This window comes from Chelmon rostratus, chromosome 15 (assembly GCF_017976325.1).
Source record: "Chelmon rostratus isolate fCheRos1 chromosome 15, fCheRos1.pri, whole genome shotgun sequence".
NCBI lineage: Eukaryota > Metazoa > Chordata > Actinopteri > Chaetodontiformes > Chaetodontidae > Chelmon > Chelmon rostratus.
In genome coordinates, this window is record NC_055672.1 from 14,946,761 (window position 1) to 14,972,091 (window position 25,331).

At 43.2% G+C, this 25,331-nt stretch overlaps 4 protein-coding genes across 6 annotated transcripts; all 4 read left to right on the forward strand.

The window, feature by feature from the left end:
* Window positions 1-3,033: 3,033 nt before the first annotated feature.
* acyp1 (acylphosphatase 1, erythrocyte (common) type) lies at window positions 3,034-4,148 on the forward strand. Its single transcript, XM_041953134.1, has 3 exons — window positions 3,034-3,088; window positions 3,307-3,394; window positions 3,784-4,148. Exons 2-3 carry the CDS (start codon window positions 3,314-3,316, stop codon window positions 3,997-3,999), a joined length of 297 nt encoding a protein of 98 aa, XP_041809068.1. The 5' UTR covers window positions 3,034-3,088; window positions 3,307-3,313; the 3' UTR covers window positions 4,000-4,148.
* A 1,029-nt stretch (window positions 4,149-5,177) lies between these two features.
* Window positions 5,178-11,935, forward strand: mlh3 (mutL homolog 3 (E. coli)). 2 transcript variants are annotated; one of them, XM_041953128.1, is made up of 12 exons: window positions 5,178-8,034; window positions 8,134-8,235; window positions 8,377-8,456; window positions 8,560-8,664; window positions 8,776-8,860; window positions 8,936-9,004; window positions 9,130-9,238; window positions 10,381-10,540; window positions 10,671-10,694; window positions 11,312-11,390; window positions 11,521-11,672; window positions 11,776-11,935. In XM_041953128.1, exons 1-12 carry the CDS (start codon window positions 5,415-5,417, stop codon window positions 11,845-11,847), a joined length of 3,657 nt encoding a protein of 1,218 aa, XP_041809062.1. In that variant the 5' UTR covers window positions 5,178-5,414; the 3' UTR covers window positions 11,848-11,935. The 2 variants fall into 2 exon arrangements, with proteins under 2 accessions (XP_041809062.1, XP_041809063.1); XM_041953129.1 differs by lacking the exon at window positions 8,134-8,235.
* fosaa (v-fos FBJ murine osteosarcoma viral oncogene homolog Aa) lies at window positions 11,825-17,112 on the forward strand. Of its 2 annotated transcripts, XM_041953133.1 has the most exons (5): window positions 11,825-11,851; window positions 14,298-14,398; window positions 15,033-15,260; window positions 15,589-15,696; window positions 15,793-17,112. In XM_041953133.1, the coding sequence occupies exons 3-5, from the start codon at window positions 15,048-15,050 to the stop codon at window positions 16,459-16,461; spliced, it is 990 nt and encodes a 329-aa protein (XP_041809067.1). In that variant the 5' UTR covers window positions 11,825-11,851; window positions 14,298-14,398; window positions 15,033-15,047; the 3' UTR covers window positions 16,462-17,112. The 2 variants fall into 2 exon arrangements, with proteins under 2 accessions (XP_041809067.1, XP_041809065.1); XM_041953131.1 differs by lacking the exon at window positions 11,825-11,851 and having other exon boundaries at window positions 12,064-14,398.
* A 398-nt stretch (window positions 17,113-17,510) lies between these two features.
* jdp2a (Jun dimerization protein 2a) lies at window positions 17,511-21,626 on the forward strand. The gene is made up of 4 exons (XM_041953974.1): window positions 17,511-17,664; window positions 19,724-19,941; window positions 20,737-20,841; window positions 20,945-21,626. Exons 1-4 carry the CDS (start codon window positions 17,577-17,579, stop codon window positions 21,128-21,130), a joined length of 597 nt encoding a protein of 198 aa, XP_041809908.1. The 5' UTR covers window positions 17,511-17,576; the 3' UTR covers window positions 21,131-21,626.
* Window positions 21,627-25,331: the final 3,705 nt, after the last annotated feature.

The window sequence follows — 25,331 nt, forward strand, 5'->3', positions numbered from 1 at the left end:
CACCATTCTTGCTTGTGATTGACTGAGCCTTTCCAGGATGCTTCTTTCATTCCCAATCATGATACTATCACCTGTTACCAATCAACCTGTTAACCTGTGGAATGATCCAAACAGGTGTTTTTGGAGCGTTCCACAACTTTCCCAGGCTTTTGTTGCTCCTGTCCCAACTTGTTTGAAATGTGTTGCTGCATCAAATTCAGATTAAGAAGATATTTACAAAAAATCAATGAAGTTGATAGGTCAAACGTTAAACATATTGTCTTTGTCTTGTTTTGAATTATTATCATTGTAACGCAGGCTCTGTTAAAAATTTGTAGTCTGTAAGTTAAACATTACCCTAGTGACATCACTACTCATCAACATCTCATGTTGTCATCGAGGTATATGTTACACTTTGTCAAGTCGATAATAGTTCAAGCTGATGGCAAGTAAATGCAAAGGAACCCTGTGGATTTTTTTTTTTTTAAGTTACATGGGACCCATTCTTATGCTCTATAACAGTACATGCGGCCAAACACTTCACGGGGTACTTGTAATATAAACTGTAGATAAAAAAGTGGTAGGACAGCCCTCTAAAAGAGGAAAAAATGTTACTGGCCTACCTCTGGACTCTTGGTTCTGCTGTGGGTTTTCCAGAACTCCTCTATGGCAGATCCCCTGGTCCTGTTAGCGTAGGAGTTGAAGACTTGACGATGTGATTGTTCAATCTTTTTGCAGATTTGGACATGCACCTCTAATCGTTTGCTTGCAAACTTTCTGTTGCAGATTCTGCAAGAAAGAAGCTGGAGGCCGTCGTATGTTGCATCGATCAGTCTGTCCTCCCCCTGCTCTGGTCTGCTGGCATGAGAAGAACTAGAAACTGGTGGAAGCAGCGGTTCCCCGGACAGCTTTCTTCTTGCACCTGTGTGGTTTTCAGTTACAGCTCTGTGAGACGTTTTCTGTTGACTAATTTGAGGCATGTCTCGTTCATCGTCTGAACTGTACATCTCCTCATATGTCCTTTCCCTACATTTCTTTTCTCTTGTCCGACCTTTATCACCCACAGAGGTTGTATTTAGTTCTCTTTCTTTTGCCTTCACATCTGTTTCTCCCCAAATGCCGCTGTCCCGTCCACCACCCCCTGTTCTTCTAGTTCCTGTTCTACTTTTCCATCTGGCCCTTTCTTCTTCATGTGTATTCCTCATTGTGTGCATATTCCTGTGATCTTGCCTCTTCCTAAGTTCTTTAACATCCTTGTGTTGTCTTTCTTGCATCATTTCTCTGCTTCTCACTGGCTCTCTCCTCTGCTGATCAGACAGCCTGGTTTTTGCCTGAGCTTTTCCCCTCTCTGCTTGTCCCATGTTGGGCCTCTCCTCCTCACTCTTTTGGTCAACACTGCCTTCCTGAATTCTTTGCCTTATTTTTTCCTCAACCCTCCACAGTTTCTCCTGTAGCATGAGCTCTTTTGCATGAATTGCTCTGGCCATCTGCAGTTCTCCTCTGAGCGGTCTGTGTGAGTCTCTTCTTGGATACTGCTGGGATCCAGTGGTGTCTCTGATGCCACTTGAAGGATGTTCTTGGGATGACAAGGGGCTTCTTGGTTGTTCTGTAATAGTGATTTTTTCAAAATCATACAGGTCGAGTGAGTCTTGTGCCCTGAGGTTGTGAGGCCTTCTGTGGCTAACAGGCTTGTTTGGAAATGGCCAGTCTGCTCCATCTGCTCTACCAGGCACAACACCATGTTGTGCTTGAGTGTTGACATTGCTGTATCTTTTTCCTGCACCGTTGTACTGTCTTCTTCTTGCGTATGTGCTCATAACTTCATCACTTGTTGAGGGTCATATCTTTGAGGCTGAACTGCTGTTCCACAGACCTTTGAGAAAGACACTTGAGCCCTCCACACCAGTCACTACAGGTTTTTCCTCTATGTTGTCTAGGAACAAAAACGACCAAGGTTAAAAGAGAAAAGGGCTGGGGGAACAAAGCTGGCATCTGCAGTGTATAAGTATTTGTATAAAACAAGAGCATAAGTGTGACCGAATCATGAGAAAATTCATGTCAGAACAAATTCCAGACTGGTAAGATAAAGACTATGCACATCATATGTGCTACAAATACACATTTCAGAGTACAGATCCTTGGCTGGACTTGACAATTCATTCTTGATCTTAAACATTGACCTTGAACTAATAGCCGTTGTCAGCTCTGACTTGCTTGCTTGTTTTGTAGTTCTCTTACAAATTACAGTCATTATTAGCAAATGCTCAGTTGGAGATAATAACACTTTGCACCATACTGAGCAATGTCAGGACTTCTCCTCTAAGTGGGCTTAAGAAACTTGTTAAAGAGGACGATGGCCATAAGCACCAGAATATGCATGTAAGTGGACCTTGAGTGGAGACTGTTTTGTCAGTGACTATTTTTAAGGTCAAGAATGAACTGAAGAGCTCCCTTGTTATGCTAACATAGATCGTAGATCTTGAAAGTGTTCTGAATAATGGAAACTTTCAACAATGGTGCCATGATAAATGAGTCCATTTGTTGATGAAGGCCATGATGGAGGAACTTTTTTTTTTTTTTTTTTACCATGTCTGTAGGCGTTTCACTCCAAAAGTACCATTGATAAAAAGGGCAAGGACTTGGCAGCCTCTGTAATATAATACTTTAATACAAAACAATGCAAATACAAAACTACAAATACAAAACATTGCTGACATGACATTTATTTTCTTGTTTAACATTAACTCGCCAAACAATAGAGGCCAATGCCACAAGAAGTATAGCAGGCTGCCATCAACTTAGTTCTTAGGTTGACAAATTTTCCCCCAAACCCAATTTAGAATCTCAAACACTTACTGACTTGTTGTATGCCGTCTGAATTATATGTAACGCTGACTTTAGCTAGCTAGAGATATAGTCGCACGGGGACAAGAACCGATGCGAATCCCTTTCTCAAAGTTTACTTTCGTTGCCTAGAAACCAAGTGTCTCGGGTGTTCTCTGATTGGTCTTGGTCTATTGAGCATCACTTCCTGAAGCAAAGTCCCGTATGTTTTTGAATCGAGATCGTTCGGAGCAGTGAGGTCTCACGGCTTCGTAACAACACTCAGGTGAATTAGACTAAAGAAAGCCAGCTATCACGTATTCATATAGCACGAACACCAAGCTACGTGTGCTAATTGTCCATTTTTCGAATCTGTTGAATAGAAACAAATTGTGTTAGCATAGCATGCAGTAGCTGTAGCGTAAGTTAGCCCCTGCCATGCATGTCGGCTCCCTAAAATACACAACGCAGCACCGCAGTACTGTCTCGTTTCTCCTTTTCCAGGTCCGTTATGTCCAACGAAGACCTAATTTCAGTGGATTATGAAATTTTTGGCAGAGTGCAAGGTGTATTTTTTCGCAAATACACTCAAGTGAGTTTCACAGTGACGTTAAAATCTCATTGCAAGGTTAATTATCTCGGTTTTTGAGGCTTTCAACCACATCTCACGGTATTACTGATCGTGTTAACTATCATAGATTATGATAAAAACAGATGAGGGTCGGTAGATGTTGAGCGCTCCAGAGAAGCTAGTAAGTGGACCTTGATTCAAGGTTTTTTAAGGTCAAGGATGAACTTTTCATCCTCACAGTCTTTTAGCTTTAACTCAAACGTTTCAAATGACAAGCAGTCTTTGTCCTATATACAGTATAGTACTTTGAGACATGTCAGTGTTACTTAGAAGTGTTTCCCATCAGAGCCACATTCTACATCAGTCACCTACCTCTGCAGTCTTCTTATTTGCAGTCTTTTATTTTCCAGGCAGAAGGGAAGAAGCTTGGCCTGGTTGGATGGGTCCAAAACACAGGGGCAGGAACTGTGCAGGGGCAGCTCCAAGGCCCACGCAGCAAGGTGAAAGAAATGGAAGACTGGCTGAAATCCACCGGGAGCCCCAAGTCACACATAACCAAGGCAGAATTCAAGAATGAGAAAACAGTCGATAGCCTTGAACACTCCTCTTTTAACATAGTGAAATAAAACTCATAGATTGTGTCTGTTAGGCAGATGTGTTATTTATTTAGTCATTTTTTATTGGTTGGAATGCAACTCATAATTAATTGAAAATATGTGTGTATGTGAGGTCCCCTTAACATCTACATTATATGGGATTACATTAATAAAAAATCCTTTCTGTGGCCTTCACATTGTTTGAATTTCATTGTACTAACATCAGTAAGGGAATGTTTGATGAATTTGATTTTCAAAGGCTATAACAGCTGGACTGAGAGCAACATTTAGGTTGATTGATTGAGTGGTTATCAGAGGTAACCACATGACAGAGAGTGTAAATCTGTTTGAAGGGGACATTTGCAAACAAACCGGAGTCCAACAAACACCCTGCTGAGCAGTGGTATGACCTTGAAAATCTGTCACCACCTCTTCATCTGCCTCCACAAAGACTGACTTGAAGGAGTCTGATGGGATCCTGATGAATCACTGGATTCCCATCAGAATGCTGCTGCCCTCCTTTGGCAAGGACTGAGCTCTGTAGGTGGTTGTGGAGAAACACTGACTAAACAGCCACAGATGTAGAATCAATTTATCCTCAGTTAGTGTTAAATTGATTAATCAGACAAAAAGTGGTGAAAATGTCACTGATGATGTCAAAGACTGTAGAAACTAGACTTACTGAGAGGAAGGAAGGAAAAGAAAAGAGGTGATACTCACAAGACCAAGACTGGCGTACACAATTACAATATGTACACTTTTTAATTAAATTGAATTAAGAAAAGTGTGATGAAAATGGATGGATATTGACTTGTTACATGTGGGAAAGACAGCAGAACATAAAGTAAAATTATGGGCCAATAGATGGATCATGAATGAAGAAAACTACATTTTTGCTGGCTCTATGGAATAGCATTAGGTGAGAGTTTACTCGTATTGAATTAATTTGTGGAAACAACGGTAATGCAACGTTTATACCGTTAGTACAATACATAACTGCGTGTCTGAACACGTGACGTAGCACACTCCGTACAGTAGGTGGCGGTATGCACAGTTAACTGGTTGCAATTTGGTGACGGCCAAAGGAAAAAGACAACGGTTATACTGTAGGTCATTCAGTCCAGGAGATGGCACTGTTAGCTTTGGCTGTTAGCTGCCACCGACGTCTCTTGTTCCACGTTGACTGTAAACAGCAGCCAGGTTTGATTTTAACATGTCTTTTGACGGTTCATATTAGAAATGTAATTTAACGAGCTCTTTTTCAATGTGGCGCGGTCAAAACGATTTCGTTGGAACTCATGGAGTTAACACAGCTAGCGTTGAGCTAATGTTAGAAGACGATAGCTAGCAACGGTTAATTTTAAGACAGTTTACCCTCTAGCTACTTTGTTGTCTTTCAGGACAGGTGAAGGACTGAACAGTATTTTCCAAGACAGTTGAATTTAATGAACACCATGATTAAGTGTTTGCCTAAAGAGGTTCAGGGGAAACTCCGCTCCGGTATTGCTATACCGTCACTTCAGCAGTGCGTAGAGGAGCTTATCCTGAACAGTATCGATGCCGAGGCGACCTGTGTGGGAGTCAGGATGGACATGGAGGCGTTCAAAGTTCAGGTGATCGACAACGGTGTTGGGATGAGCGCTGACGATATGGAGTGCGTGGGAAACCGATACTATACAAGCAAATGCAACTCTGTTGAAGATCTGGACAACCTCAGTTGGTATGGTTTCAGAGGGGAAGCCCTGGCAAGTGTAGTTTCTCTCGCCACACTTGTTGAAATCTCATCCCGGACCAGATCGTCAGTGAAAACTCATGTCAAAATCTACAAGGGTGGCAAAGGCATGGGTGTATTTGAGGCAGAGACTGCACGACCCTCTGCAGGGACAACTGTTGTCATTTGTAACTTCTTCCACAACATGCCAGTCCGGAGAAAAAGGATGGATGCTGTACTGGAGGGTGAGAGGATCAGACACAGAGTAGAGGCTATTTCTCTGATGCATCCCTGTGTATCTTTTACCCTGAAGAATGACTGCACTGGAGCCATGATTGTGCAGCTTCCTAAAGCCAGAGACACCTACCACAGGTTTGTTCAGATACACAGCCTCGGGCGAGCACAGAAACTTGGAGAAATCAGCTACACGCACGGACAGTTTGAAGTGATCGGTTATATTGGCAGAGAGGGCCACTACAACAGCAGCTTACAGTTCCTGTATGTAAATAACAGATTGCTACTGAAAACACAGATACACAAGCTGCTGAACTTTCTCCTACGCAGACTGAGCAGTTCAAATCAGAAAAATGACAGTCCGGAGTTGCAATCTACCATCAGGACTCCAAAGCACAAACGAAGCCAAGAGCTGCATGGAGTATATGTCATCAATATCAAATGCTCTTACTTGGAGTATGACATATGTCTAGAGCCTTCCAAAACTCTGATAGAGTTCAAAGATTGGGATGGTATTTTGCTCTGTATGGAAGAGGCAGTGAAAGCTTTCCTCAGCAGGGAGAACTTGGTGGCTGCACTTTCTCAAGATGACTTGGACTATGTATCTCCCAAACTGTTTGGCATTCACAATACAGACCAAGAGGGGCACAACAGTGGCAGTGGTGGCCCTTCAGCTACCGCTGCTCCCACGCTAGATTGCTGTATTGGAATGAAACTGGCATCTAATTCTGTTCATCGTAAACGCAAAGATTACTGTTTAAGTGAAAACAGTGTTTGCCAGGAGTCTGGTCTGATGGAGTGCAAAGAAGGGACTGAACAACTGGGACAGGAAAAGATAACTGCAAATGAGTTGGAGAAGATAAAAGGTGAAGGAAGTGATAACAAAGATCGTAGAGATGAGCCACTGGGTGATCCGCCAAGACTAGAACCTGCATCTGATAATGAAATTACTGAAGAAGAGGGGCCAACATTTAGTGAAGCTGGGGAAAGCTCTCAGATTTTATGTATGTCAAATTCAGTTCGACAACTAGAAAGTGAAAAAGTGGAATTTTCAAAAGAAATTGAGATAAGACTAAACAATACTTCCTCAACCAGCAATGTGACTTCACTAGACAGCATCACCCAACTTATTCAGCCTGAATTAGACAGTACTGAGCAAATATTACTGGACTGCCAGGCCCCAGGAGGGCATGGACAGATTTTACAGAGCAACAGAAAGATCAGTCTGTCTGATCCATATATTCATGAAAGTCTGAAGACTCAGGACTTGTCCCAAATCAACAAGTCAGTAAATCAGGTGCAAATTTTAGCACAGACATGCGAAGACAGATCCTTTGCATCAAAACGCAAAATCTCACTAGACGCAGGCCGTCAAAAACTATGCACAGACTTTGCTCCTATTATTCCCCCAAAGATTCCCAAGATTGTAACTTGTCAAAAATTGTCTTTATGTAAGGAGTTGGGATCTCTTGAGAAGTTTAGAAGAGTATATGGTAAATCTGATGAACTGAAATTACCCTCTGAAGAGAAACATCAAGAGGATAATACTAGACTCCCTCAGACGCAAAGATTTGCTTTGAATTCCCAGAATTTGTTGGTTTGCGAGAAAGATCAGCAAGATGGTGATGTTACAGAAAGAGAAGAGACACAGGCCGGCCTCCGAAGCCCACCGACCCTCTCAGTTTTCACCAACTTAAAACCAGTCCCAGCACCGAATAGAGGCAAAAAGTCTTTGGCAACTAAACTCTGCCATTTGAAAAACCACAGGACGGGCGATTCAGAAGTATTTCCACATCTGTCCAGGACTACCTCACAGGACAATACTTATCTCAGTGGAGGTAATAATGGCATCCAAGAGAGCAATAATGACAATCACTGTGAGAGTGCACTGAATCCTGAGCCAGTCCCGGGTTGCAGTACAAGCCCTCAGCTGACTGAGAGGCAAGATGGTTCAGCATCAGGTGACTGGCTTCACCTCTACGATACATCTGTGGGCCGGACAGTTTACGTCAACAAAGTGACTGGGCTCAGCCGATACGAGGACCCGCCTACTGAAGAAACACAAGTGTGCTGTACATCTGATATCACCAATATGGCGGTCAGCGTCTTCTCTGAAATGGGTGAGTTCGTAGTTTTTCTGTGCTTATCAGGTTATGTCTACATGATAGTAACCAAGAATACCTTCACTGTCACTGTCGTTCCTGTTTCTTAAACTGTAGGGATGGAATACAGATGTTACCCCTTTCAGGTGGATCAAGTGTTGCCCTTCCTTCCTAAATCCAGGACAGAAAGAGTGATTAGTTCAGTGCTAGATTATAGAGGTACTTCCCAGACAGATCAGACTGTAGGGTGCCTAAAACACACACACACACACACACACACACACACACACACACACACACACACACTATATACAAAATGATGCTTGTTAGCGTCGATGTATGATTTTGTCTGTCTTACAGACGACAGTGTTGAGAGCTCCAACTCCCTTACTTCACTGTATTCAAAATGGAATAACCCTGTGTTTGTCCGACCTCCTATGGTAAACAGCACTTTTGTTTTTTCTCATTTTATCCATTGCAAAGTTTAGTGTTGAAATTTTATTCTGTTTTAGTGGTGTATTATGAACTCCACTGTGCCGACAGGTTGGTGTGGACATATCAAGTGGGCAAGCTGACGGACTGGCTGTCAAGGTCCACAACATCCTGTTTCCATACCGTTTTTCTAAGGCCATGATTCGCTCAATGAAGGCAAATTTCTCTTTTGGTTTCCTTTGAATATCCTGACAAAATGTTTATAATGAATCAACCATTTTGCCTCCATTGATCTCATGTAGTAATTGCTATGTAATTACTTTATAGGTCGTTCATCAAGTGGATAAGAAGTTTCTTGCATGTCTCATCAATACAAGAGATGAAAAGCCTGCAGCACTCACAGAAACTGAAGGTATAGTCAGGAACATCAATGTTTTGTCATTTGTTGATTCATCAGCACCTAATGCATTTTATATTGAATCCCCAGGAAACCTTCTGGTGCTGGTGGATCAGCACGCTGCACACGAGAGAGTTCGACTTGAAAATTTAGTTGCAGGTAAAAAGTAAAGATAAAAACGCACAATGCACAGTAGTAGTAGTGTCAAATGAATTAAATGTTAAATGAGTAATGCTGTTATTGGGACCCTAATGCTAAAGTCTTAACTATATATCCTGTCATAGATTCCTATGAAGATGACCCAGATGCACCAGGGGAGAGACGTCTGTGTTCATCAACCATTTTGCCACCTCTTGTGATCAGTGTGACAGAAGAGGAGCTAAGGCTGCTTAGGTATGTTTTTCTATATTGCCATGGTTTTCAAAAATGACCGTGCTAGCCTCCACGAGCACAGCTCGGGTGAAGATATATCTCTATGTCTGCATCTGATTTTCGAGGAGAGAATGCTGCCAATTTATGGGAAACCATGTTTGTTTTTATTTTTTTAAAGTGCTTGATGAATAATTAAGTGGGCAATGGCTGTTACAGGACTTGGGTCCTCTGTATTCAGGAACCACGGCCTGTATGTGTTGGTGAAGGTGTTTAGGATAGACTGGTGTTTTTTACTTTTGTTTGATGGCATTGTCATTACTTGATGGACTGCAGTTGGCTTTAAAATGGTTGAGGCTTAAAAGCCAGACGTCTGCTCTATACAACAACCGAGACACCCAGCCAGCAGGTTTTGGCAATGAGGTGAAGGATGGCGGCAATGAAAATGACAGAAAGGGTCGGTGCAGTGATGCAGCCTCATTTCACCTCTGTCTTAACCCAGAGGTATTGCGTAGCACTTTGGCTCATATGCCATCTTTCAGTAGCATCAGTACTCTGTAGTAATAGTGTAGACTGTACACTGTTGTCAAATGTTTTAGTTAAATATCTTAAACTTACATGCACAGGCTGTGCTTTGTCCACTGTTTTATTGTACTTTAAGCATTGTCAAAGATTCATGTCCATTTGGCCTGATTTGGACAGGGAGGTTATGGCTCTGTTAATTGCCACAATCTGCTTTGTTTCACCTCTTGATCATGGTTACAGCTAAGATGTCCTGGAGCTTTGATCACTGTGTGATTCTGATGTTCTGATCTACATTCCTTGATGATATGAGGCCAGTTACGGACACACAGTCACTCACCTCAGAAGCTACAAACTAAACTATCCTCTCACTAAACTAAAGCTAAACTCTCAACCTTTAAACCATTTTTCACCATTTCTGTGTGCGGGTATTTTTAATTTTTGTCAAACTGAACATTTTTTGTAGCTCTTTAAACTCTTTACATTTTATTTCTTTATTATACTGAATACTGACATCAGCGGACAAACTTGACAGTGGAGTTCGTTTGTTTTTTGTTTCATACAGTAGACATCATTACATTGGCATTACTGTTTAGTAGTGTTTGCTCTATTGCTGATGTACAGTGGACCCCATCGTCTCACAGGTCTTGTCAGCCACATTTGCGGAGTTTGGGCCTGGAAGTGAAGTTCTCCCACGCAGCGGATCCACAAGTTCTTGTAGGGAAGGTACCACTGTGCTTTATGGAAAAGGAGAGCAATGAGGTCAGGCGAGGGAGACCATCTGTTATCAAGCCTATTCTCGAGGTACCGTAAGATTATTGAAACCTCTGTATTAAGCCTATCCATTTTATCGTTCACTCATTTAGCAAAGTGACTTTTATAATTCCAACCCTTATTTTTACCATTTTGCCTTTTCTCTTTAATCACACATCAGGAGTATCTTCGTGAGCAGATTGAGGTAAGCTTGGAAGTGTGTACCTAAACCTCTTTGTGTTCTTATTACTCAACTAGAAGAGTGCAGATCTCAGTGAGGTTTACAGTCCAGATGGCGGTGGAGTTAACAAAAACAGGAATTTAATCATCTCATATTTTGTCTAACTTTAGTGGATCATAACATATTGGGTATGGAATTAATTTACAGATACAAATGTCAGTTTTTTTGCCACGACTAATGCCAAAATGTGGCCTGCAGCAGACTAGGTGAGCCTTGGTTTTAGCCTAGCTGATTGCAGAAGTGCCTTTTGCTACGTTGTCCCTGGCGGACACAAGATTCCAAACTGAAGCAGTTGTTGATCACTTGCAGCCCTTACTGGCCGGTAAAAAGGAGTGAAGAGTCTGCAGTTAATGGCGATATATAAAGTGAGCAGTCAATAAAATAGGTTTTTCGAAAATTGTCTCACTGCAACCACAAGAGGTCCTTGAGCATACAGCCATAATGTACACAAAAAATATTAGGCCAGTAGTATGTGAGATTAGGCCTGGACAGATACACACACGGACACGCCAACAAATACACAATGTCCTCCAGGTTTACGCCTGGACATGTAATGTATCATTTCTTATGCTTTGTCTCAGTTACTTCGCTCAACCGGTAGAGTGAGAGGAACTCTGCCTCTCACTGTGCTGAAGGTGTTAGCCTCCCTAGCATGCCATGGTAAGATTTAATTACTTCTCTCACCCTTCAGTTTATGTATTTATTTATTTTGCAAAGCTGCTTCAATAAATTACAGTTTTGGTTTGAAGTCTTCATACAAATCACTTGTATATGTGTATGTATTTAACAGGTGCCATCAAATTCAATGACAGCTTGAGTAGAGATGAATGCTACAGCTTGGTGGCGTCCTTGTCCTCCTGCCATCTGCCTTTCCAGTGTGCTCATGGCCGCCCATCCATTGCTCCCTTAGTCGACATCCTTCATTTGGACAAAGACCAGAAGGTACCAGATAGGAGTTACACATCTGACTTTGTCCTAAATGTAGTATTTAAGATATTATACAGCACAGCAATTTGATCGTGACTAAGCATTCTTGTTCTTGCAGGAATTACAGAAACCCAACCTCCAAAAGCTGAGAAGAATGTATAAAGCATGGGAACTATACGGAAATAGATAAGTGGGTGTGTATTTTATTTTAAATGTGTACTTTAGAACTTTATGTAATTTAAAAGAGTTTTCTCATTAAATGGCTCAAATAGTCAAAATTCCCCCAAACCTTTTGTTTTATACTAAAGCAACTGTAAATTCATAGGAAAACATATATCAGAAGTGAGTAAGATTTAGTTTTATAAGAGGAGAGAAAAAGAAGAGGAAGTACAAAAATAAATAATCATTGATGAAATGTGATGCATCATCAGCAAAAGGCACATACTGACTATGTCAATGTTCCCAAATGTGCAGGCGCTTGATGATCAAGCTGCACCCCTCAGGTTGTGCTGTACAAAACATATTCACACAATCAACTTCTTTGCCTTGCAGAATCGTGTCAAATAGAAAAGTTGCCCCATGGCCAGTGCACTCAAGCATCTCACGGAGATGATGCAGCCCTTGTATGTTGGTGGAAGCTGTTTAAGATAATAGCAGGGCAGTAATTTGTTTTAACATGTAAGTCAACTGCCAAATGACAAGCATTAATGGCTAATTGGGTTATTTTACAGAAAGTAATCAGGAGTTTTCATCGCTTAGATGATCGGTCACCATTAATTTCTGTGCCTTCTGAAGATTGGATTCTCTTTCATATTATTTTAAGCTGTATATTTTTTTCTAACCTTTACTCACCCGTTGGAGATTGGCTGTAAATTGTCCCTTTTGTGGTGTTCTCCTTGGTGTGCAACATGTAGCAAATAGAATCCATGATCTGTGAAAGAGCTAACAAAAGGGTGTGTCACTGTCTGAGCTCAGTGGATCCAAAGTGGAGCGCCCGAGTCCTTTGGAGTGAAGCTGCTCAATTAATATTATATTTATATCTTGATATGAGACCAGACAAGTAATATCATAATTCCTTTTGTTTTCTGATCTTAAAGACACAATGTTCTTAACTGACTGTGTGATATTAGACTTTTCTATCAGAATGAAGTCTCTATTCCCACATAACTAGTTTTTATTGTATTTTTGACAGTAACCCCCAAAGTCTTTGGTTCATTTAAAGAAAAGACACTTACATCTCAATGATTCTGCACTTTTAAGTGCCCTCTGCGAAATAAAAGCTTGATTTTACCTTGTTACTCCCATTTAATAAAAGTAAACACAATGGGAGTATTTACAAGACTGCATCACTACATTCTGCAATAAATAGACAATGTCTTTTTTTTTATTAACCTTGCATTTTTGACATGAAAATACAAGGAACTCTTTTTGTTCCGCCAAGATAAATAGTGCCCCAAGACCGTGTGCCATATGTTACAGGTGCGTTCAAGTACCTTGAAATTGGTTCTAATGTTCGACTGTTAACAGACTTCGTACTCACCTGTGACCCGCACATTTTCTCGGGTTGACCGGCATGTAGAGCTGAAATAACGAGCACCAGGTCCGACAGGAAAACTCAAAGTCTAGACCTGCGACCATCCATCGCTGTGATGGGCGTGAAGGATGATGCTGCTCCTCTCAAATCCAGCCCCCTGCCCACCTTCTTTCTCCTCCCTCCACTTCCGGGCCGTGTCACGTGACTTCTCCGCCCCCACATGCTCAACCTCTCCTCCTCGCCACCCCCTCCCCAAGTAAACAATTCAGCATCATTTCATTATGTCTGCTAACAGCCCCCGATTCTTATATGTGGAACAGGCAGTCCCGAAGTGCTGCGCCGAGCGAGAGCTCTGCCGGAGCTCGAACACACGGAGCATGTTTCACACAAATGAAACGGGAAGAGGAAATTAATCTTGGAGCAAGTTCAGTTAATATGTGAGCTCTAGTCGACACATTTTTTAAATGGTTCGCGTCGACCTTGCAATTAAGCGAGCTTTTACATTATTAAATAAAATCGTGGATATTGGTCGACCATGCAGGCACTCTCAGTGGCTTCATTGTCTTTTCCCCTTGATTAAAACGAATGCACCAGAATCACCATGAAGTTTTCATCGCCCAGGAAATGGTTACATTATGTGCATTTATAAATAGGCTCACGTTTCTCACCCCACATTGCATTCATATGAAGCCGATACTTGAGTGAATGGGAGTGAAGCCGCTGTTTGACTTTCGTGCGGTGATGAGGATGTGGCCAAATCTAAAATAAAAGCTTAACGTATTATTCATGTAGGAAATATAGGAGAGGATGAATGTCAAAACAATGCTCTTTATACACCGAAATGTAGGCCCGTGTGGCTGTCAGTCTGCCCCCCCTCCCCCTCGGCGGATGGTACAGTCTTGGTTCATTCATAAAATTCTAGCAGAGCATAAAAGGAGGGGCTTGCATCCTAGTCGTCCAGTTACCAGGTATATACCTGGAGACCAGACCCGAGCCGCTCTGCCCAGCGGAAGGCCAGAGTCATATTTGTCATTGATCAGGACTCGTGTGTGTTTTTCCCCACCTTGTGATGTATCACAACAACCTGACGCCCGACATGGATTCAGTCTCTCCCACCTGCCGGACAGAGTCTCCTGTCGGGACACTCTGCCAGAAGACGCCAGAAGAGGCGAGCTCCCCAGCCTCCTCCTCAGAGAGCAGTGGAAAGGTATGAATGGCTTTGTTGATCATATATTCAGCATGCAGCCCGGGAGGCGCTCAGGTTACAAGCCAGATTAAAACATCCCTTTTTTTAATGTGATCCACAGGCTGAGTGCCCTAATGCTTTCTTTATCTTCACGGTGGGGGGAGGGGGAGGTGGAGCTGATTGATCAGATTTTAATTAACTGCGTGCGCTTAATTTTTGGACTGTCATTTTCGACACATTTGATGTGGAATTGGAGCAGAGATCAGCGCAGGTGGGAATGTGACGAAATAGCAGCGCTGCTCGGGTTGTTATGATTCCGACGTCCTGGGACCAAACGCGAGCGTGTCGATGCAGCGGTTCATTGAGAAAAATAAATCCATTCAGGAGACTCCACAGCATCCCTGCGTCAGTGTTGACGTCAGAAACAATGATAAAGTCAAATATTGATCCGAGAGGGCTATTTCTGGCTGGGTATATTTCAAGAAAATCTACCACATGCAGGATACCCTGTTTTAGATCCTAAATGTATCATTTGTATTTTTCATTGATTAACTGTCATCTCAGATACTTGAAACCACTAATATAATGGAAATAGATATGTTAAATATAATCAATATTCTAGTCCTCATTATCGATTATTTTCCTTTTTTTTCAGGAGCTCTGCCAAGACATGAGCGTTCAAGACACTCCATTTGTTCCAACAGTCACTGCAATTTCCTCTACCCCAGATTTCCAGTGGATGGTCCAGCCTACGATTATTACATCTGTCTCCCCGTCTCTGGGTAGCAAGCAAGCCAATGAGCCACAAAGCTCTCACCAGGCAACACCCAAAGAGGGCGGGAATAAGGGAAAAAATGCTGCCAGAAAGGGGAAAACAGAGCAGGTAGGTTTGCTCAGATGAAGTCTACCTGCTATTGGACAGAATAGTCAATCGTGTAAATTTACATATGCCAATCTGAATCCCTTTTGTGCAACAGTGCTATTGTGCATGCTCCTCTGGTGCCGTGTGCTGGCTGTGTGCCTTCCTTAGGCACTCAATTTATATTCAGGTCACAGCAAGTCTGCAACAATGGTCTATTTTTAGACGCATTGCAGCGAAACATGCTTTTGCCATTCTTCAGAGGGTGAATTGGCAACGGATGTAGCGGATTAGAGGATGAAATGGCTGGATTCTTCAAGGCAATAACTGAATTATTTCTGTTACGTCCCAGCTGTCTCCAGAGGAGGAAGAGAAAAAGAGGATAAGGAGGGAGAGGAATAAAATGGCTGCAGCAAAGTGTCGCAACAGACGGAGGGAACTCACGGACACGCTGCAAGCTGTAAGTAAACAGTGATGCATTTACTCAGCTGTCATTTGCACCCACTGTCTGTGTGTTTTCCAATGTGGATGATTCTGGATGTCGATCTATCTGAAGGAGACAGACAAGCTGGAGGAGGAAAAAGCAGCCCTGGAGACGGAAATAGCTAACCTCCTCAAAGAGAAAGAACGCCTTGAATTTATCCTCGCCACACATAAACCCGTGTGCCAGATGTCAGAAGAGCTGGAGTCTATTTTCCAGGAGCCCACGGGGTCCCCAGAGCTGCCGCCCAGTCCAGACGAGGACAGACTTCCAGAGGATGGCACCCAGGAAGCTCCTTCGCTCCAGGACATGGACATCCCCAGTGATCCGTCCACAGCCATCTCTGGGAACTCCAATATCTTGCTGTGTGCCAGCGCTGAAATCAACATCTGCGATCTTGAGCCCTCCCTGGACATTAAGGAGGGGCTTCTGGAAAATATGCTGCCCAGTTTGGAGGAGAAAACCCCCATGGAGACGGCTCGGTCCGTGCCAGACATAGATCTGAGCAGTTCTCTCGGGGTCTCGGACTGGGAGACCCTGTACAAGTCTGTTTCCAGCGACCTGGAGCCTCTCAGCACTCCTGTGGTGACCTCCACCCCCACCTGCAGCAGCTACCTGTCAGTGTTCACATTCGCGTGCCCTGAGCTGGACTCTCTCACAGAGGGACTAGACAGCCATAAAGGTGGAGGGGGCAAATCCGAATCGGTCGATATCCTCAACTCTCCGACTCTCCTAGCCTTATAGTGCACAGAGGGAAGTGATCGGTCTGATCTCTCTGGTTTCTCTCTGTCGTGCAGGTTCCTGACTTTGAAATGACACCAACAACATATGCCACAGTATGCTGTAACACTTCAAGGAGTACATTCATGAAATGTCTTGTGTGTGACTAAGCAAACATACATATAAACTCTCTCCAGATACATAGCCAACAGAGTGATGTAGCTAAAAGCATGGCTTTTACTTGAGGGACTGAAGTAAAGTTTTGATTATAAGACGCATGCTGAGAAATTCCAAATAATTTTCAAAGCTTATATATACAGTATCTGATCTGTTACTAGATCTAAGATGTAATGTGGAATTTATTGTTACAGTATGGTTTTGTGTTTTGTTGTTAATAGTGTATTGATTGCCGTAAATGTTGTTGTATTTACATATACCATGTTACATACCATGTTAAGTACCTGCATACCTCAATGTCATCAGCTGTGGTTTGACCTCATTGAAAGTTTTCCATGAAAACATCCAGTGCTATATACTATATATCTTATCAAGATGTAACTTATCATTTATTTTTTTACCTTTCAGATTTTGACTTATTTGTTAAATTTCAAAATAAGTAAAATGAGCATTGATTGCTTATCTATGCTGCTGAATAATTACAATAAATCTGCATTCAGAGTGGGGTTTGGTGCCGGTGTTTGCATCTGTTGCTTAGAAATCTGTTGATGGAGATGAAAATATTGCATTTGTCACATTGGATGTTAACTGTTGTCATTATTTCAATACATTTAAACTATTAGGTTATAATCCTACAAAGGAGGGCAGAGTTTTCTTCTTTTTTTTCGAGGAATTTTTTTCCCTCAAACCTCATAAAAATGATTGAGCTTTTGTATAACATTTGGCATTTTTGGTGCCCTCACTGGAGATGAGTATTATTTCCAGCGCAGGCCTCCATCTGAGCCACATTCTGTCGTTGCAGCGTGCAGCCACAGTGTTTCTTTATGGGAGGAGCGGTGCGACTTCCCCACTTCTGCCCCCACTATGTACTTTTTTACATCCCTGCTTACGTTTGGCTGGCATAGCCTAAGTTCCGCATTCCCAAATCCTCCCAGATTGGGATCACGTTTAAAATCGGGCTGATGCAACGATTTCCACTTTTTAAAATCTACTCTCGACCCTCGGCTGACCAGAAGAAAGGACATTTGTTGCACCTGGGATCAAAGTCAGGTCGGTATACAAAACTTCACAAGTCGAGGAGCGGATCATTTTTACATACTAAAGAGCTCATTGGCGCGCTGCGCATAGGTCATGACGAGCAGAGTTCGTGAACAGGCAGCCAGCAGGTCTGCGGTGTTTTCGGTTATTCGGCGCTATTCACTGCGTTCTCCGGCGGCTTTCCCCCTTATTCTTGCTGTTCAAAGTGGACCTGACATCTTATGGAGCATGCTGCAGAAAGATAATTTTCTTTTGTTTGCATGCTCCTCTTACATGGGGGCACGGCGTGCACAATTCAGGACAAAATGTTCTTATTTAGTGTCATCTCGGCTTCACGTTGACGCGCCGCGTTCATTCTTAACTCGGTCCATCCGAAGCGAGACCCGCCGAGGACGAAAAGCTGTAACATTTTATCACTGCAGCTCTGATGGGAAGACAAAGTTACGTAAGATCAATGCCGCACTGAAGAAAAAACTTCCGCTTTCAAGTTGACCAATGGCTCCAGTGTGCATGCTGCAACACAGTGTAGTCGATGTAAGGTCGCTGCACTCACATTCCTAAACTACTGTGCAATTCATGATCTTAAACCAACCCCCGGCTTGCTCGCTCTAAAGTGCATAAAGTGCAAAGCAAATAATAATAATCCAGTCTAATCAGAGGGAGTGAACTGGCTTCTTGGACCCTCAGGGGTCTGATAAAGTTACCATTCTGCCAGGGTGTTTAATAGCTGTTTTAATCACACCTTTGCTGTGGACCATAATATAATTAAATAGCAATCATTGGTCCGTGTTGTAAGCTTGGAAATCCTTTTTATGAAGATGTTTAAGGACCATGGTGCTTGTTTTTGGCAGCTCAGCGGTTTGTGTGAAGTGCTGGCATTACCCATCTCCCTCCTTTGTTTTTCACCATTTAAAGGAGGATTTGTACGTGTGGTCACCATGCGCCAAATCGTGGTCTGCAGAGTTCCACTTAGTCTTTTTGACCTGTGAATTTGGGGAAGTGCAAAAACTGAAAGTTAACACACAGCCGACACGTGCTTTTCCCATGTCGCCTGGATGTTCATGCTCTCTGCATAACTGGCACACGTTAACTCTTAATTCTTCAGGCTTCAGAGGTGATAACAAGCCTGTCCTGTCTGTCTTCCATGTTGATATTCAGGAGAAATATTGCCTGTTTATTCCTGCGGTGTGGCCAAAAGGTCTCTGAGTAAATGACCTTTGATAGTAGTTTTTGGCTGCCTCATGTGACTTGGAAATCCGCTGAGCTGATTTCCTGTGTCTTTGGCTGGCTTCGCTCACACACCTCTCTCATTGTCTTTGGATATATTTAAATGTTCGCGTTCAGCATTTTCAAATTAAGGCGCTGGCCGGGGCCAGACAGTACAAAACACAGTGAAAATCTGTTCAGCACGAAGCACTGTAAGTAAACAATGTCATCTTTGATTTTTCACTTGGCTAAACAAAGCAAAACAAGTTAAATTTGGGGTCAAACCTCACCACAGTATGCTGAATTCTGGCAGCCACATTCTGCTACCCTGAAATTATGTCCCTTAAGGAGGAAACCACGGTTAACGGGTATTTCTTGGCAATGCCGGCTGCAGCTTTCCTTGAACTAAAGGGGGAATTTGTCTGAGTCCGCTTTATACACTCCTGTCCATCTCTCTTTTGGCCTCTGAGGATTAAATGAAGTAAATTCTTGCCAAGATCTTTGTAAATGGTAGTATATTCATTCCAGAAAAAGAAGCAAAATAATAAAATGGCCTAATGAGAGCAGCCTCAGCATCCGGCTGCTGTAACAGACCAGCAATTCATCACTGTTTGGCTTGTCCGACTGCTAGAAAGGAGCCGTGCACCTCAGGCAAATGCCTTCCTGAAGCCCTGTAACAGACTGGAGGTCAAATAAAGCACTTACATATTTATTTCCCTCTAATATGTTAATGCAAAATGGCTTTTCTTCTACCGTTAACAACGCCTCGGCATGTACTAAAACAAGCAGACTTTTGTGTGTTTTCCACTGATCTGGTTTAGTTGTCGTCTGAGTGTGTCTCCCATTTTCTCCCTCTGCCTCCTAGCTGTGGTCGCGACCGAGTCTGACACGATGCCAGGACAAATCCCAGATCCCTCTGTGACGGCAGGCTCCCTGCCCAGCCTGGGCCCACTGGCTGGGATCTCAGCCACCACGCTGACTGACAAGCTCAAATTTGGTGACTTCCAGGAGTTCGGTACGATGCTGTCACCTCTGCGCTTCCTGGACAGTCTGGGGAAGAGGCCCCTAGTCATCAAAACAGAGGTACAGGAAAGTACTAAGTAGCTGATAACCAGTAATTAGATCATGTCAATGTCAACAGTTCATTTGGAGTTCAGACTTCCCCTTCTTGGCATTGAACACTTCTGTGCTGTTTCAGGGGATTTAATCACATTGCAAACACAGCATTCCAGATTCATCACCAGACTTCAGTTTATCTATGTGTGAAATGTGCCTGATATTATCTTAAACAGGTTTGCTTGAACTGAAAACACCTTTACACTGACAGCATTGTGTCATATCTTAATCAATAGGTCCACCTAGTGGGCATCGCAGGTAATAATACTCCTGTTAGAGATCCTGCTGGAGTCTGTCCATCTTGAACATCAAGAAAAAAATTAGATCAGCTAGATCTTCAGCTCTATTGAGCTATTACGTCATATAGAGAAGTTATTATTATTTGTATGGAGCTCTTTACTACAGTAGCACTATGCACAAGTGGTGCCGTCTTATTCACTATCTGTAGCAATAAGCAAAGAGTGGAATGAAATGGTGTCATACTAATGGTCAACACACACCAACGTTTCTCTGACGTTGGTAGTTGTACATCATGTGGATCGCGTCCGTATATGCAATCCAACTTTATTCTCAGCTGTTTTTCTTAAATCTTTTCATGTTCATGTCATTAAGATCATGTTTTGCTTATTGATGGTGACAGTGAAGAAGGCGGGGCGAGGCATGCTGCTGTTATAGTCAGATGAGAATGTAATGTAAGTAAGTAAGATTTTTTAAATGTACAGCAACTTAACCTCCAACCTTTTTGCCCGCACTGTTGTTTAGAGAGATGAGGAGGAAGAGAGGAGGAAACGGAGGCGAGAGAAAAACAAAGTGGCTGCAGCTCGATGTCGAAACAAAAAGAAAGAGAGGACAGATTATCTACAAAAGGTGAGACACGCCGAGGTAACCACATGTCAGACCCTCACACATTTATTGGTCAAAACACTCCCGCCGCCTCTCATCACCATCTTTCCCCTCCACCCTCCCCCAGGAATCAGAGAGACTAGAGATGTTAAACTCCGACCTTAAAGCCCAGATTGAGGAGCTGAAGCTGGAACGGCAACAGCTGATCCTCATGCTTAACCGCCATCGGCCCACGTGCATTGTCAGGACGGACAGCGTCAGAACGCCGGAGAGCGAGGTGAACCCGCTGCTGCAGCAGCTGGAGGCCGAGTGAAGGTGTGACGCCTCTCTGCAGTTCACAGTCAGGGAGAAGCAGCCGACTAGCAGCACTTAGCTTTGGGCCTCGGTCCTGGAGGAGGACAAACCGCCAAGTCCTTCGACCTTAAGTCTCAGAGCGTCGCACCACAAAATGTGGATCCAGTAAGATTGGACTCTGTTTTGGCAGTTAAATCAAGCTTCTCTTTGTTTCTCTCTCATTTTGCCATTTATTTGTCAGTTTGGTCGGCAGAGTTGCAGCCACTATCAGTACAATGAAGTTATTGGTAAATGATCTTACATTCCATACATTCAGTTTGGGGTTTTTACATAGTGTATACCTGTTCTTATCTTTAGCCGCTAGCCCACATGGTTCGGTCCAATACATTTCCACTTTTAAAAACATTGGTGGTTAACGCCATCACAGTAATTTCAATAATTCATTCGGTGATGTACAAATCGATTATTTGTATTCAAAAAGCCGAAGCTGGAACTGAGCTACATTTTATCAAAAAGCTGGGGGGGGGGGGGGGGGGGGGGGGGGTCATACGTGGTCACGCATGTGATCAGGCTACAGATTGACATCTTGTTTGAATAAGGTGTTGATACTTCTCAGCCCATATGCACAACATTACCTGGATCGCCTTGCCTTTGGTGAAATGCATTCTGGGTATTTTAACTGAACCACAACTAGAAGAGTGCAATTGGGAGCAATTGGGTAGGCTTAATAGATACATTTAGGAAAATATTAAAAATAACTACTGGAATGCTTTAACATACTGATGGTGATATGTGGTGAAGTACTTAGACCCACATACACAGTCAGAAGCCTTCTTTAACAACTAAATAACCTTCATGATTTTCTGGTCATTTTTGTTCTTATTTCGTGGCAGAAAGGTTTATCCTTTTTTTTTCTTTCATCCTATGTTTTGGCGCAGGCGTCATATATGCACATGTATATGGACTGTTTACATTGTACTTTATTTTCTGTTTCCATATTGTTACTACCAATTATGTTTTTTTATACTTTTGTATATGATGTTATATAAGCATATAAGCTATCACAAAATCCCATTTTGTATTTCCATAAAAAATAAATGTTTAGTTTCTTTTTTTATGCAATTTCTTTGAGTCCCGCACAATTGCAAGCAGGTCCCTGGGAAACGGCGCCATCTGGCGGTCAGTAGCAGCACACACGATTAACGCGCTGTACTTCACATTATTTTAATGGTTTGACTTTTAAAGCGATTTTAAAATTCTTCACTGATGTACATTCCAGCACATTCACCTCGTCAGCATCCCACTCCCCCCACAAGGTTTAGCTCTATGTTATGTTTTCTGGGATGAAGGCAGCAGAGGGGAAGCTTTGTTTCAGCAGTGTGTAATTCAACAGCGGAAAAGATGCTCAAGTGAGTGTCTTAAAAGTAAAACCATCATTTTCATGTTATCCTCTTTCCTGTCGCCTGACGTTTAATTCTGCGCTAAATCTTTCTGCGCCCTTCCTTTTCTAGTTTTAATCAAATGGGGGCCAATAGTGTAGTGCCAGCAGATTTTTGTCGACTTAGGCACAAGAACAGAAGTTCTCAGCATGGACCAACTAATAGTGCGCACGACAAGGGTCTCATTGTAGTAACCTGCGGGGATTTAACTCACAGATTAACAAGGCATGACTGGGGCAAGAGAAATGAAAGGAAAAGTAGAGAGGTCATGGCAACCTTATAATAAATGATAAGAATATTATTGGATAGAAGCCAGTTGTGGCTTACAGACAATCTGCACTGTTGCAGTGGGAGATAACGCTGAAACAGGCAACAGTGAGGTCTGACTGTGGGACCACAGCCAGCAGAAGCCTCTATGATGAGGCTCTGCTGTCACTGACTGGGAGGTGTCCCGCTTCACTGTCATTTCTTATCTCAGCAGCTGGGTGGAGTAAACGTCGGGTCAGCTCGTACTCTGTAATAAAGGGGACTTCTCAGTCAGTTCAGGTCTTTAGTGAACTTCTGGAGAGCAGGTCAGTCGTGTGGAAAGAAGCTGACATTTGATGAGTGTGAAGTTATCTCAGTCCCGAGAACCAGGCAGAGCAGTATCCCTGAAAAACTGGGTGATCCTGAGCCCGCACGTGAAGTCAAAGTGATCATTATTTATCTGGTTGTCAAGACATTTTGCGCAGGTGACCTGTGCTGCCGTCTCTGCTCCCTTCAGCTGGAGCGCAGCATGGAAGATAACACGCCGGCCTCGCGGGACAGGCGCGCGCAGGGCGCGAGGGATGCTCCGCGTGTGGAGGCTCCTGACGCGGAGCGAATTGAAATCTGCAGGATCCCAAACGGCGACGGCGGCTCCGCAGCCGCGACGCGCCTGTACAGGAGGCGCTGGGCCATCGTGTTCTTGTTCAGCTCCTACTCCCTGAGCAACGCGTACCAGTGGATCCAGTACGGCATCATCAGCAACATCATCATGAAGTTCTACAGCGTGGAGGCGTTCGCTGTGGACTGGCTGTCCATGATCTACATGCTCGCCTACATCCCCTTCGTCTTCCCGGTCACCTGGATTCTGGATAAGAAGGGGCTGCGCGTCACGGCACTGCTGGCCAACGCGCTCAACCTCGTCGGGACGTGGACCAAGGTGGCCAGTGCCCAACCCGACCTGTTCTGGGTGACCGTAATCGGACAGGGTTTAAGCGCCCTTGCGCAGGTCTTCCTCCTGGGGATGCCCTCCCGCCTGGCGTCGGTATGGTTCGGCGCGGATGAGGTTTCCACCGCCTGCTCCATCGGAGTTTTTGGGAATCAGGTGAGCTGATCTCTTATGACTTCAAGGAAACAGTCGCCGGAACAAACCTCTGTATTCTACTTGATATATCAGTTAATCGCCATGTTTTGATTGCATTAGTGTCTTAAATCCATGGCCGGATTAAGGTGTGAGGGGTCCGGGCCAAATATTTTCTGTTGGGCCCCAGCTGACCCACCCTCATCCCTCCATCCATGTCCACAGACCCAGAAACCAACCAGTACCACGGAGCTAGAACAATACTACACCCAAATTACATTTTTTTGTTCAAATGCGGTAATTTGAGCACAAAATCAACTAATATATAAAATAGTAAACACTAGACTTGTTTTGTTCCTTTGGACAATATTACATAATAATGCACATTATTGCTGCAGTTTCTCAAACATATTTTAAAACAATAAAATAAAAAAAAATCAAATGGCACGCCATGAAGCTGGAGCATCTGGGGGTCAGTCCCCCTCTGCTCTGATGGCAGTCCAACCAGTTATTTGTGCTCCGATCCCTGGACTTCAATCTACCAAAACCAACCAAGCGGTGACAGAAAGCATGCTGTTAATGATCCCGGACCGAAGTGTAGGGGGGGGGGGCTACATGATGCAGTCCTGGTTTCATCTCTGATGTTCGGGTCTAGCCATCGTATTTCGTCTGTGTGTCTCTGGTTGTGTCGCTCGTCATGGCGTTACCGAACACATGTTTGCAAAAGAAAGACTGAGCACACAGGATGGTAGAAGTACCACCCAAACGCATCCTGATGAAAGAGAGAGAATGAATAGATGCTTTGACTTTTTGTCTGTGTAGCCCAAGATGCAGAAAGCCTCTGTGTGTGTGTGTGTGTGTGTGTGTGTGTGTGTGCTGACATGTTAAAGCTTATCTGCATGTCTTGAAAAACCTAATCAGTGTTCATGGGTTATTATCATTTGTTGGCCCGATTTGAATGGATTTCCTGAGGCACTGTGCCGTCTTCATGTTCAGCCTGTGAGCAAACACTCTTCGGTGTTGTGGAAGAAGCACCAGATTCTTTACTTAAGTAGAAGTAAGTATGTAGTAAAGCTTCTTTGATATAACACTTTTTAAAAATGAGGTAAAAATACATTACAATGTAAAACACAGCACAATGAGACACAACAAAAACAACAAGAAACAAAGCCCAGAGTGGAGATCTGTAAAACGGCTTACCTATAAAGACATATAGAAGCTGCATTAGAAGCCATGCAAGAGTAAAAACAATACAAAAACAAGTCCTGCTTTCAACCTGAAAGCACACAAGTATTAACAGCAAACTGTAATGCAAGCAGCAGTGAAATGAGATGAATATATTTATTCTACATATTGCATTTTAACACTAATGCATCAGTTTAAGTTGGTGGTTCCCAACCTGGGGGTCAGGACCCTCCAAAGGGTCAAATGTATCTGCTTTCTCACGTGAGCTCCGG